Source organism: Cupressus sempervirens, chromosome 10 (assembly GCF_028749045.1).
Source record: "Cupressus sempervirens isolate cs-2001-9-10 chromosome 10, ASM2874904v1, whole genome shotgun sequence".
Lineage (NCBI taxonomy): Eukaryota > Viridiplantae > Streptophyta > Pinopsida > Cupressales > Cupressaceae > Cupressus > Cupressus sempervirens.
In genome coordinates this window covers 497,625,002-497,638,250 of record NC_143127.1, presented here as the reverse complement: position 1 = coordinate 497,638,250, position 13,249 = coordinate 497,625,002, and the positions used below count along the sequence as shown (strand labels likewise).

Sequence of the window (13,249 nt, the reverse complement as noted above, 5' to 3'; positions counted from 1 at the left end):
CACAAATATTTGTATGAGATGATGTGGACATAGTCAACCTTCATATAATGCACTTTAAACTATGTATTGAATAAATTTGTTCAAATACATAAGCTTTTGCTTCTTAAAAAATTGGTCTATGTTTTAACATATTATTTAACCAACATTCAAATGGAGTCTTAAGAAAATTTATAATGTCACTATCTTTTGAAATTCAATTAATTAATAAATACAGTCAAATATGTGAATAGACGTTGCCAAATTTTAGGTTAATGCATACTAGACCAAATCCATAATGATATTTTTTGAATTGCATATCAATTCCAAAGATCTTGTTCATTTAAGCATCAAATGAGATTATTACAAGTTCCTTATGAATACAGACAAAGAAGAAATCACAAATAGAAGATCAAGAGTCACTTCTTAGAAATCCACTTTTATTTGTAAACCAATTCACCAATAATAGAAGACCAATAATCACAACATAAGACTCCACTATACCAATTAACTCAAACACTTTAGATATTAACAAGAATATTATATTTTGAATTTTAATTAATTGATAAACATCATCAATATGTTGCCTCCTTTTATAGGCCAATTTTAGGCTTATATCGTTGTTAATCTAACTTGTGAATAAAGCTTGTAAGAACAAAACTCGCAAGACAAGTAATATTTGCATTAAATCAAGGATTCACAACAAAACAAAAGATGACTTATAATCCTCTGTAAGAAGATAGATATAATCTTGGATAGGACACACTGTTAATATTATTTAGAAAACTCAAATGAAGGATAGAAAGAAGGAATGAACCTCATTGTATGAAGGAAAATTTTCATGTTTAATGAGAAGAAATGGGAATGGGTTTGTCTTGGCATTGAGGGGTAGATGAGGGAGGTGGGTTAAGCTTGGCTAGCTTCTTTTGCAAGGCAAGCTCAATATCACGACTCATCTTGCGAGAGTACATTTGGGCAAAGGTGATGGGTTCTTCCATCATGCTCTCCTCTCCCTCCTCCAACTTCAATGGGTATACTACTCCCTCTTGTGCTGGATTTTGAAACGTTGCTATTGATAGCCTACTACTGTTCGAGTTTACCACCGCTTGATGATCCGCACTCTTGAACTTCCCATTGCTCAAATACTACAATTAGGTTCCACATGTACAATCAGATATATTGTACTTACGTTCAACAAGCACAGTCAAATTGATAACTAGAAGACATAAAATTGTTAGGTTCAACAAACAAAATCAAACATATAACTCTAAATCACTATCAAAGGCAAAGAGGAAAGGGTCTAATAAATTAATGATTTTAGTGATATTTACCAAACAAAGTAGTTCTAGGAATAGAGAATCATAGATTTAAGTTATCATTAAGTTCTTTTCCATGTGAGATTTTCAATCACAAAGTATTATTACTCACATGCATGTGATCTCCAAGATTGACAACGAATGCGCCCTCGATTGGCTCAACAGTGATCCAAGTGAGACCATCATCTTTGGTGGCTTGGAGACCCCCCACACTGTCTTGGAGGAGTAGAGTTATGGTGCCTGGATCAGTGTGCCTCTTTAACCCTAGTGTCATGTCTGGTTGTGGGCATTTGGGGTAGTAATTGATCACCACTTTTTGGTCCATCTCCACACAAGCTTTTGTTACTGCCTCTGGGTCTAGTCCTAGCGACTCAGAAAGTATCTCCAATAACTTGCTTGCTAGACTCATCAAAGCCTCACTATACTTGTCTACAATCTCTCTGCATAACAGACAAGAGTAATTAGTGGATATTGTAAGCGCTATAAAGAAAAAAGTATTAAATGGAAAACTAAAATGCTAATAGTTCAATTCTTAATCCATCTTAAAGACGTTAGATCAAATATGCTAATACCTCAAAAATTGAATCTCTAGTATTTTGCTCAAAGAAGATTGAATTGATTAATTTGATCAAAATCCATAGTAGAAGAACCATGATCCGAAAAGTAATCGTATACAATCAAAAATGAAGTATGGGGTTTGTAGGTTGGGTCAAAAATGAAGTACGGAGTTTATAGGTTGGGCCACTTTGAAGTACTGAGTTGTTTCCATTCTCAAATGTCATTGACTGCTTGGTCAAGGAGAAAACTAGCAACTCCTCAAGCAAAGTATAAAATTAAATGCCATCAACCAAATCAAAACAACTGTGATGGTTAAATTGTTAGTGTGTTGTTTCTGCTATCAAAATTCAAATCTCATTATTTGTAATCTCATAGATTCATAACTCCAGATTAATGTGTTCACATTTATTGAAAACAAAAAGGTGGGGGGTAAAAACAGTCCATTCATTCATTAACATCCAAATCAAGAATAAGTAGACACCATGATTCATCCATTCATACCTCCAGCCATGGGGGTTGTGAGGCCAGCGAGTGTAATCCCTCTGGCGCAGGGGATGAGAGAAGTAAGTAAAGATTTCTCTCCAATCAAGAACAGCCTCCCCCTGAAGATGGCTGCTGACCACAAATCCTCCACGCTTTCCCCCTCTCATATCAAACTTCAACTTCTCCTCGGCAGGAAGAGCAAAGAAGTCCCTAGAAAACTGAGCCATGGACTTGACGAGCTCCAAAGGCACCCCATGATTGACCACCTGAAAGATTCCCCACTCCCGGCATGCCCTGCTCACCTCCTCCCTCACACGCTCCCTCTCTCCCCCTTCCATCCCTTCCAACGAAACAATGGGGATCTCCTTGCTGAACTCATTATACGCCACCCTCGGCCTCTCATCTTCATCTCTCACAAACATCCCTTGCAATTCCTTTGAATCCCCCACTGGTAATGTCTCTGGTCTCCCTTCTTCTCCACCTGAGGCTACTGCCGGTGCCATTTTTTTCACTCAACAAGAATGGAGGAATTAAGTGGGAAAGTGGAACGAAGGAATGGTTTTGAAAGAAATGGGTAGGCCTATTGACACAACTGTTGGGTAAGTTGGGAAGTGTGGAATGAAGAAATGGGTATTTAAAGGAGAGATGGAGGAATTAAGTGGTTTGGTGGAGGGAATTGATCTCTATGAGCTACCCACTTTTGGGTGTGAGTGCATGTGCATCCATCCACTCCTTGAATGTTAGGTGCTCATAAGGAATTGAAAAGCTGGACTGGATGTTAGTTAACTTTAATGGAGGCGTGTTTCTAAGCATCAATGGTAGATTGCTGAATTAGTTGAGGTCATGCGTTCATTCGGAATGGGAAAATTGTTTGGTTTTGGAACCGATAGGCTCGAGTCTTTCTAGAAACTCATAAAAAGAGGAAAAATGAAGTCTATCTAGAAACCCAGGGAAGGAAAAATGGAAGTCCTTCTAGAAGCTTGAGTTTGGTGATATGACCAGGCATAGGGATGGCAAATAGACGGTGTGAGTTTGTTCCGGTATGCCTGGAGTACATATGGGCCGCCCGTTGTACCTGTTTTTGGGTGTTGAATTACATGGGTCATATGGAAGTGGGGAACTCATTAATTTAGCACAGACAAGGATCAATGATTTGGCCATGGTGGGGTTATGGAAGCAATTATATCTAAAGGCTTTGATTGGTGGGTCATCTTATTTATCAGATCAAAATACTTAATGAATTGATAATAATTATGGGAGAGGGGAAGAGTGCATTTTAATGTGTTCGTTAATTTTGATATATCAATTTATTAATTGTAGAAAATATATTATTGTTCATTAGTATGAAATGTGGAAATGTCACATTCTTAATCTTGAAGTGAAGTAAATTTTGATAAAGTGCATTATTATGTCTTAATTGGTTAATACTTTTGATTTCATTAATTAACCGTCCAAAAACTATTAGTATTTACTATATTGGAATGTCAAATGTCACATACTATTCTTGTAGTGAATTAAAATTTATGGTTTATCTATATTTAAACATATTTTTAATCTCTTGCATGGTGGGCTTTACTTTCTTGTAAAAGGGTGCAACACTAAGACTTCTAAGGTATGACCCTTGAAACAAAAGGAACATTAGTAACTTATAGATTCAGGAATTTCAAGAATGTCTTAAGAAAATATGCTTCCTTGATTTTCTAACAATTTTCACGTTTTGGATCAAGATTACTAAATAGGAAATTGCTCTACAACTTCTCACTCTTTGGTTTTTCAAATCTCTATTAGTTCTCCTAGACTTTTCCTTCATTGTCTTTGGGATTGGATTCATTAGTTGAAAATGAAGACCCTACATCATTTGTAGAAGATTTGGTTGCAAAAAAAAAAACCCGAAGTGAAAAGACTCGAAGTTAGATAAATAAGGCTAAGTGACATGCATGACTGAAGATTCAGAAGTGATCATCTCAAATGAATACATGAACAGTCAAATTGAGGAATATAAGCTATCGCTAATAGGTAAGTTGCTTTTCACCCTAAAGTTGACCAAGTTAGAAATCAGGAAGATGCAATATGGAAGATAAAAGATATTGCTACCATTTTAACTATGGAAAATAGTTTGTTCCTTTTCAGTTTTGCCAACCAAGAAGATGTTAATAGGATTCTTAAATGGGGGCCATGAAATTTTGATGTATGTTTAGAAAACTTCATGTCTCTCTACAAGTGGCCAAACTTTAATCCTCTAATTGACCTAGGTTTTGTTGCTCCACTTGGATCGCTCCCAAGTCTTCTTCATGAGTTTTGGATTAACAATATTTATAGGGGAATGACCAATTCCTTAGTAACCCTTCTATTGGTTAATAGGGTTAATAAAAAGAAATCATGTGTTTTTTTCTCTATAATTTGTGTGAATATGGTTACATGGTAGTTAACTTTGTTCTCCCCATATCCATTACTTCGAAATATAATTTTGGATGATGGATTCAGTCTTTGGAGTATGAATAACAACTTTGGCCATTTAAGTATTGCTTTTAAATATCCAAACAAAGGACATAATGTGGTGATTTTGGGGAGGCTAGTGCAATTTCCTTAGTAGGATACTAGGGTTCTTGATTGCAACCCTATTTCTTCCAAAGGTATTGATAATTGGCTTGAAGAAAGACAAATAAAAGGGGACTATCTAGAAAAGAAGTATATTGCCTCCAAAACTAGGTCAAGGGAACAAGACCATAATAGGTCAAAAGATTTTAGGATAATCTTAAAGAAAATGGGTGAAAATGCTAAGAATAATTACACCTATATATCTACTATATCACTCACATTCGACATCATTTTTTGATTTTCTCTCCCCTCTCTCAAAGCAAATATCCATAGCATGGACTTGGTCGCCCTATAAGTAACTCACATTAACATTTGAAAACTCATTAATGGTGATAGGGAGTGAGATATTTTTAGAGGTTAGGGTTTTCTCTATTCATATAGGTGAAGTAAATGCTCCCTTAGAATCTTGGAAATAACATGTTGAGATTTGATCTTTGCAAGGGGTGGTAGAAGGGGAATTACTCCTCTCCCATAAAGTTTTTAAAAAAATCTAAATATTGTAGATAGGACTAAGGAGGAAATCTATGTAATATTAACACATTATGAAAGTAAGGAGTTAAAGGAATCCCTAGCTCTCATAGGATCTGGTTCTACTAATAAGGGCATGCATCAAGAAGTGGAATAGACTCAAATAGGAGGAATTTTTTTTTAAGAAAAAGAAAAAGAAAAGATGTGGGAACAAAGATTAAATAAGGATGTCTCCCAAAATGACACGAGCTAAAGATACAATAAGAGGCATGCCTACTAGAAGGAAATGTGCCCTAGATATTTTATGAGGGGCTAACAACAAAGAGAAATAGAACTCTTTGGCCTAACCTCAGTATCCAATGGATACAATATGTTTGTTTCATTCATAATGAACATTTTGTGTTGGAATTTAAGGGGTTTTAAGAACCCATATAAATATCATTTTCTTAAGTGATATCTTCTAGATAAAATTAAAGTGAATTTCATAATGATCTAAGAAATAGAGATGAAGGTTAATATCTTTGAAAAAATCTTAAGGATAGTTTCCCTTCAACTAAATGCTTGGTTAGTGATATAGATTTGTCCTTCAAAGGTCTTGTCACCATGTAGAATTTGGTTAGGTTAAAAGGATTCATCTATTCATTATGTAGAAATAGTCTTATTGTAATTATGGAAAATTTTCTCTCAGTTGAACAAAGGAATTTGATCAATATCTATGCTCCTACTTCAAAAATTAGAAGATAAAAGTTGTCGAATTACATGGCCAATATTACTTCAAAAAATCAAATGGACCTTTGGGAGCTAAGATAATATTTTAGGTGTCCTCTTAATCCTTCAAATAACATGAGAGACCATGAATACTTTTCTAATAGTATGGTTGATCTTGTAACATTTTTACTTTCATGGGATTTTTTGGATATTGAACCAAGTGGTACTAGGTGCACTTGGAGTAATAGGAGGTAAGGGGGTCATCTTATTTGGGACAAGATGGATTGATTTTTATCTCATCCAATTGTAACATCCTCCCTTCTTCATCCATTATGACTCTCCATAAATCTAAATTAGGCCATAGTGCCATACTTATGTTTAGAGAGTCCAACAACTTACAAAGGGCCCCTTCCCTCTTAGATGTGAAATTATGTGGACTCTACATCTATACTTCATAAAACTTGTGGAGAATTGGTCTAATATAAGGGGGGCATCTTATTTGGGACAAGATGGATTGATTTTTATCTCATCCAATTGTAACATTCTCCCTTCTTCATCCGTTATGACTGTCCATAGATCTAAATTAGGCCATAGTGCCATAATTATGTTTAGAGAGTCCAACAACTTACAAAGGCCCCCTTCCCACTTAGATGTGAAATTATATGGACACTATATCTATACTTCATAAAACTTGTGGAGAATTGGTCTAATATACCTTATCATTGTGCCCCCTACATAATTTATCTCCTAGAAGCTAAAGAGGGTTAAAGAAACTTTAAATGATGGAATACAATTTCCTTTGGTAACATCTTTCCAAGAAATAAGTCTCTATCCTTAGACCTTATTTTTTTCTAGGACCAAATAGAGCTTGGTATAAGGGATGTAGAGATTTATAATAAAGAAATATATAGGCCCAAATGGATAAGATCTCTAAGGAGGAAGAGGTGTTCAAGAATAAAATAATAATGGTTGTGTGGCTTACCAAAGGCGATAAAAACATAAAATAAATTTAGCAACCCACCATGAAACATGGATGCAAGAACGAGATCACAAATATAGTCAAGGAGGATAGCACTATCTTGACTAAAGAGGAAGATATAGTAGAAGTTGTTTCTTTTTTTTCCTAACCTTCAAAGACATGTGGAGAATGATAAGAAAAAAATGGATCTTTCTAGGCAGTTATGCTAGAGTTGGCTAATGAATCAAACCTAAAGGAGATGTTAAAATGTGTCTTTAGAAGAAGTGAGGATGAGATCTTTTTCTTTGGAGATAACAAAGCACCATGCTTGAATGGATTCCCTCATTTTCTTATAGGAATTTTGGGACACCAACTTAAGGGATATTCTAAATATATAACTTTGTAGAGAACAAATTACTTTCCTATTGACAACTATCATAGGAAGAATCTTGTGAACAATATTTCATAAGTTTATGGATATGAAACCCTACATAGAGATAATATCCTTTTTTTGGGGATCAAAGAAATTAAATTGGTATTAAATTTGGTTAGTAATTATACCTTATTAAAAATATATCTTGCTTGGATTTTTACTTTCCCCATTTTTTTTAATGTGTCTTTGTTCTTGGCTTGCTTGTTAATTTTTCTTGTCTTGTTTTTCCTTTTCTGGCCCTTGTTTGATGTGTATGTTGTTTTTTGGCACCATTTTGGGTATGCCCATACTATTTAAGGATTTTTATTTCCTTTAGGGTTTTGATTTCATCATTTTCCTATTGTGTGTTCTTTTATTTCTATGGGTTCTGTGCATCACAACAATGATGGGCCGAAGGAGAAACCCTTTATCTTTGAAAGTAATGGGGTAAAAATAGGTAAGATAGGAAATAGAGAGGGTGTCATTCAAAATCCATCTTATAAATCATGGGTTGCTAAAGATAGTGTCAATTTGTATGTCTTGACTCTTCTTGTTTTAATGGAGAATTTGTATGTTCCCTTTATCATGCATCAAAGACTAGAGTTGAGCCAGAGCTGATGGAAGTAGACAAGGAGGTGGTACAACCACGAAGATTTTCAAGCCTAGGGAACCAAATTGGGTATGCCTCCTCTTTCTGGGTTGAAAATTGTCTTGCTTTCCCCAAACAATACATGGTAAGAGCCATCAAAAGTAAGAAATCTTGGATAAAGAATGTTGCCATTTTTTTGTCTACATGGATAATAAATTTTTACCTTCTAGAAATTCTTGGATGATTGGATTAATACACTTTTTGGAAAAACAAAGTGGGTATTATTGTAAGTTTTTGTCATATGATTCAGAAAGGCCTATTTGTTATTTTCTTTAGAAACAAGAATATGTAAGAATGTTTGATGGAGAAAGTCTTCAGGAATGTTATTCAAGCTCTATGTAAAGCTTTTCTTTGGTATCCCAAAGGAAAATTTGATCAATTTCTTGTTAGGTCCTCACTGCAGTGGGTTGAAATGTGTAATCTGGAACCTAAGTTCTAGTCATTTATTCCTCAAATCCTTAACCCTTTAGGCTCAATTCTACAAGTAAAATAATCCAAAATCACTCTTCCACACCTCAATAAACATGTCCTTATTGCTCTTGAATCACAAGTGGATTTTCCTAACATGATTTTTGTTGATGCAAAAGGATACTTTTATTCATGGAACATTTTTCTTCTTGGTAACCTAGGTACCTTCTTTTATTGTAAATTATTTGGATACGCTTGTAAGGACTTCCCATCCTTGAAAAATATTAACAGATCCTTTAATGAGGCAAATACTGAAAATCCTAACAAAGCTAATGATATTCCCCTCTAGCCTTCAAGTCTTATTACTCCATCCAACATTGTTAAGGAAGTGAATAATAATGTTCTAGAGGAAATTAACTATCAAGATTAAAATATATATAGGTGAAGATTTGAGTAATAAATTTGTTTCTCTATCTAATCCACTCTTTGATGATGATATTAAAGTTGCTTATGCAAAAAGTGATACAAATATTAATGCCTCCTCTAGTTGTCAATTAGTAGGTCTTAATGATGATCAAATGTCTCCCAGAATGAATGCTCAGCAGAAAGCCATTAATAGCATAAAAAATAGAGCAAAATTAAATAATAAGTTCTCCATGGCATTTTTTGAGTAGGAGGGTGACCTCTCTAAGAGTATGCCTATTGTAAAAAATGATGGGGTTTATCAAAATGATGTTGACATTGTTGACAATGATAAGAATGAAGAATCTAGAGGACCCTTTTACAAAAGTTCTTAGTAAAAGAGATATTAGGAATGTAAAATATAATGAAAGACCTTCTATTTCTAATCAAAAAGGAAGCAACAATCATTCCCATTCTAAATTGCCAAATTGTTTTAATAGACTTTATAAGAAAAAAAAAGTTCCAGTTAACTATTATCATGAATAATGTCCATAGTTGGAAAGTTTGGGGTTTAGAAATTCTAGATAGGAATTATATTGTTATAAAATGGTGCAATGAAATTTTTAAAAAGGGTTTGATATATCTTTAGGAGATTAAGGTGGTTGGGTACCATGCATACAGTACCTTAAAATTTATTTGGGACAAGGCCACCTACTTGTGTACTAATAATAGTAGGTAGAGAGTGATCTAAATTATGAATTTAGGTTACAATACCTGGTGTAGAACCTACGGTATTATGACTAAATTAAAAACAGTTAAAATGCAACAACAGATGTTCTGCAAGCCAAAAAGTGATCCATCCATTTTGAAAAATAGATTTTATACAAGTTTGATGGATCCTAAGGGTCACCATTATCCCTTGGATATGAAAATGAAAAGTACAAGCTAATTAATTACAAAATAAACTCTAATAACTATAAAAACTATAATAAAATTTATGTCTACTTGTAGAAGTCATAACTTTCTACTCGTAGCTTGAAATCATGAACCATCAGAATTTCTTGAAAGATATTCTAGAGTTCTATATTTATTGTCCAAAGTCTTAAGCCTAGAAATGCCCTAGAGACCTTTGAAAATGTAAAATACTAGAACATAGAAAATACCAAAAAAATGGATTTCAATATTTTCCCATTTTTGCTTGTACCAACATCCTTTGCATCTTCCTAGACTGTGTTTTGATCAGAAATGGTGCACTGCCTTTCTCATTAATCATGTGTGAACTGATAGAATTATTGGTGATGGTGCATCTCCCTATCAAAGGGATCAATTGGTTTTGGTTAAACATGCTAATAAATATTTTGGAATTTGCAACCTCTATGTTGCCAATGAATACAAGAGTAGAGCATTTTTTTGGGATTGTATTTTAGCTAACCTTTCTAAAGCTAATTGGATATTTATTGGTGATTTCAATATGATTGAAAGTAAGGATGATAAATATAGGGGTATAGCTCATGGGTGGAAAAGTAATGAAATGTTTTTTTCTAGAATAATTTCAAAAGGAAGTTCAATTTTGATTGATCATATGGCTAAGAAAAAGAGAGATAAAGGGGGGATCTAGTATATTTGGTGCAATAACCAATCAAGGAAGAAGGTAGTTTATTGTGGGCTAGATAGGTGCTACTTGGACTCTGCTTCATTCTTTGTGAAACATTATTCTAGCTACTACCCTGTTACTGTCACCCCAACTAGTATCTTGAATCACTCTCCAATCTCAATTGAAATCTCCTCTATTGACAATAAAGATGATTTAGCTATACCTAGAAAAATTAATCCTTTCAAGATAAATGTTTCTCTATTGAAAGACATGGATTTTAATGATTCTACTCAAATGGTTATAATGTTCATCATGGATTTCAAATGCCAATGCCTCTTACCAATTGATGTGTAGAATAAAAACACTTTTAATTGGAAAGATCTCTTTTAGATTGTTGGAAAGAAAAAAGCTACAAGATTTAAGGGAAAAAGACTAGGGCTAGAATAATTTGGCTCAAAGAAGGTGGTACATGGACTAAATATTTTTTCAATATCTTAAAAGAAAAATAATAAGAGATAACTGAGAGATGAGATCATGACTAATAGTTAGATCACAAAAGATAATAATGTCATCTAGAATAGATTCTGTATCTTGTATAAAGATCTACTCTCTTCAAAGCATACAAGCAACAATGAAAACTCCCTTGATTTTGTCTTAAACTAATTCCAAAAAAAATTCTCCCACAAAAACCAAGAATCTTAATGTTAAGATAAAAATGAGTGAAATTGAGAATTCCATTAACATGATGGAAAATGAGAAGTCTCCTAGGCTTGATGGTCTACCTACTGAATTCTACAAGAAAATCATAAATTTTATTTATGAAGAGATACTATGTGTCTATGAGGAAAATGTTTTAGGTGAAACATTAAGAGAAATGATCAATGGGAGCCTCATCAAACTCTTACCTAATAATGGTGATAAGATATTGGTTAAAAATTGAAATCATATCGCCCTGTCAAACCTATCTTGCAAGGTTATTGCCAAAGTGCTTGGCAATATAATATCAAAAATTATTAGTAGAATGATCTATGTTATCCATACTGGATTCATCAAAGATAAATACATCCTTGAGACCTAATCACACTTCCTGGGAAGCTCTTCATTGTGAAAAATGGTCTAGTCAAAATGTTGGCATGATAATTTTGAATTTTCAAAAAGAATATGATAGAATTGAATGGCCATTTGTGTTGGGAATTATTGAAGCTTTTGGTTTTCCTCCCTTCTTTTGTAGATCAATGTCTTTTCTATTTCAAGACTCTTCTACTATGATTGATGTTAATGGTGAATTTTCATACCTTATTCTTCTTCAGAGATAAATCACACAAGGATGTCCAATCACTCATTATCTCTCTGTTATTGCTATTAATGCTATATTTTATATTCTTAGAGCTCAAGAAATGGGTGTCCCTATTAAAGGTATCACTCTTCCTAACAATGAATTTCTTCTTAATTATCAATTTTTAGATGATACAACCCTATTTCTTGAACTTGATAAATCTAATTTTGAAAATTTTATCCAAAGGCTTTAGTTGTGATGCCCTTCCTCTAGCTCCAAGATTTCCCCCATAAAACTAGTATTTATTAGTTATTTAGATTAACCCCCTAGTTGGATATCTCAAAATAGATGGATTTGTAATGAACCCTTGGAACATTATGAGGTATGTGGGTATCCCTTTTTTGATTGAGCCATTTGGTAAAGATATGTGGCAATGGGTCAATTCTAAAACCAAACAAAAAAAAATTGAAATGGAAAACTCGTATGCTCTCACTAGCTAGAAGAGTTTAGGTTGTTTATAAGGCTCTTGCCTCCCTTATTATCTATACTCTTCTTCCTATCTATTTTATAATCATCAATTTAAAAAACCTTGAAAGGATTTTCAGATACTTTTTATGGTCTAATGGGTTAGGAAATAGTCAAAGGCACTATGCTAGTTGGAAGTGGTGTTCTACACCTAAAAAACTAGGGGGCCTTGGTATCAGATATTTAAAGGATCAAGGTGTATCCCTTGTAGAAAAGTGCATTCATAAGTGATCAAATGGTAATGAACCTTGGAAGGTTATCATTCATAATAAAATTATCAAATCCATAATTAAAAAAGGAAAATATTGGAGATACATCTCACTTTGTGACTTAATGTTTGGGAAATTTGCTTTGAAGGTGTTTAGGTCTAATATTTTTATTAGTCTATGGAAGTCTTGGTCCCAGGTTCACCACCTTATCTACTCTAAAGATGCTATAGGAGTACCCCCTTTCTTCTCTATTTTTGATAGGTATATTTGGTGGGGTGTGTATGCACCCAAAAATGGTCGCCTAGACTATGGGCCCCCATTATTCAATTTATCAAGTTATCAATTTTTTTGAATCAATGGTTTGTAATATTTTATTAAATCAATTCAAATCAATTTCCTTGATCAAATTCGATTTATTTCATTTCTAAGATTGATCATTTTATTCCAAGTCTTATTTAATTAAAAGAAAATCTTCTCTTTTAATTAAATAAAATAAAATCTCCATTTAATTAAAAGAAAACCTCTCTTTTAATTAAACAGTTCATCCACATTTAATTAATTAAGAGAAAAACCTCTCTTTTAATTTAATTAAATATCTTCTATTTAATTAAAAAGAACTTGCTCCCTTTTAATTAAATAAAAATCCCACTTAAATATCTCTTTTGATGAAAAAAGGAAATAAAATAAATTCTTTTTATTTAATTTCTCT

At 33.4% G+C, this 13,249-nt stretch overlaps 1 protein-coding gene across 1 annotated transcript; it reads right to left on the bottom strand.

Moving 5' to 3' along the window:
* Positions 1 to 622: 622 nt before the first annotated feature.
* On the bottom strand, positions 623 to 3,221 carry LOC149534840 (naringenin,2-oxoglutarate 3-dioxygenase-like). The gene is made up of 3 exons (XM_089804712.1): positions 2,352 to 3,221; positions 1,405 to 1,732; positions 623 to 1,121 (listed from the first exon to the last, which is right to left on the bottom strand). Exons 1-3 carry the CDS (start codon positions 2,834 to 2,836, stop codon positions 822 to 824), a joined length of 1,113 nt encoding a protein of 370 aa, XP_089660838.1. The 5' UTR covers positions 2,837 to 3,221; the 3' UTR covers positions 623 to 821.
* Between the last annotated feature and the right edge of the window lie 10,028 nt (positions 3,222 to 13,249).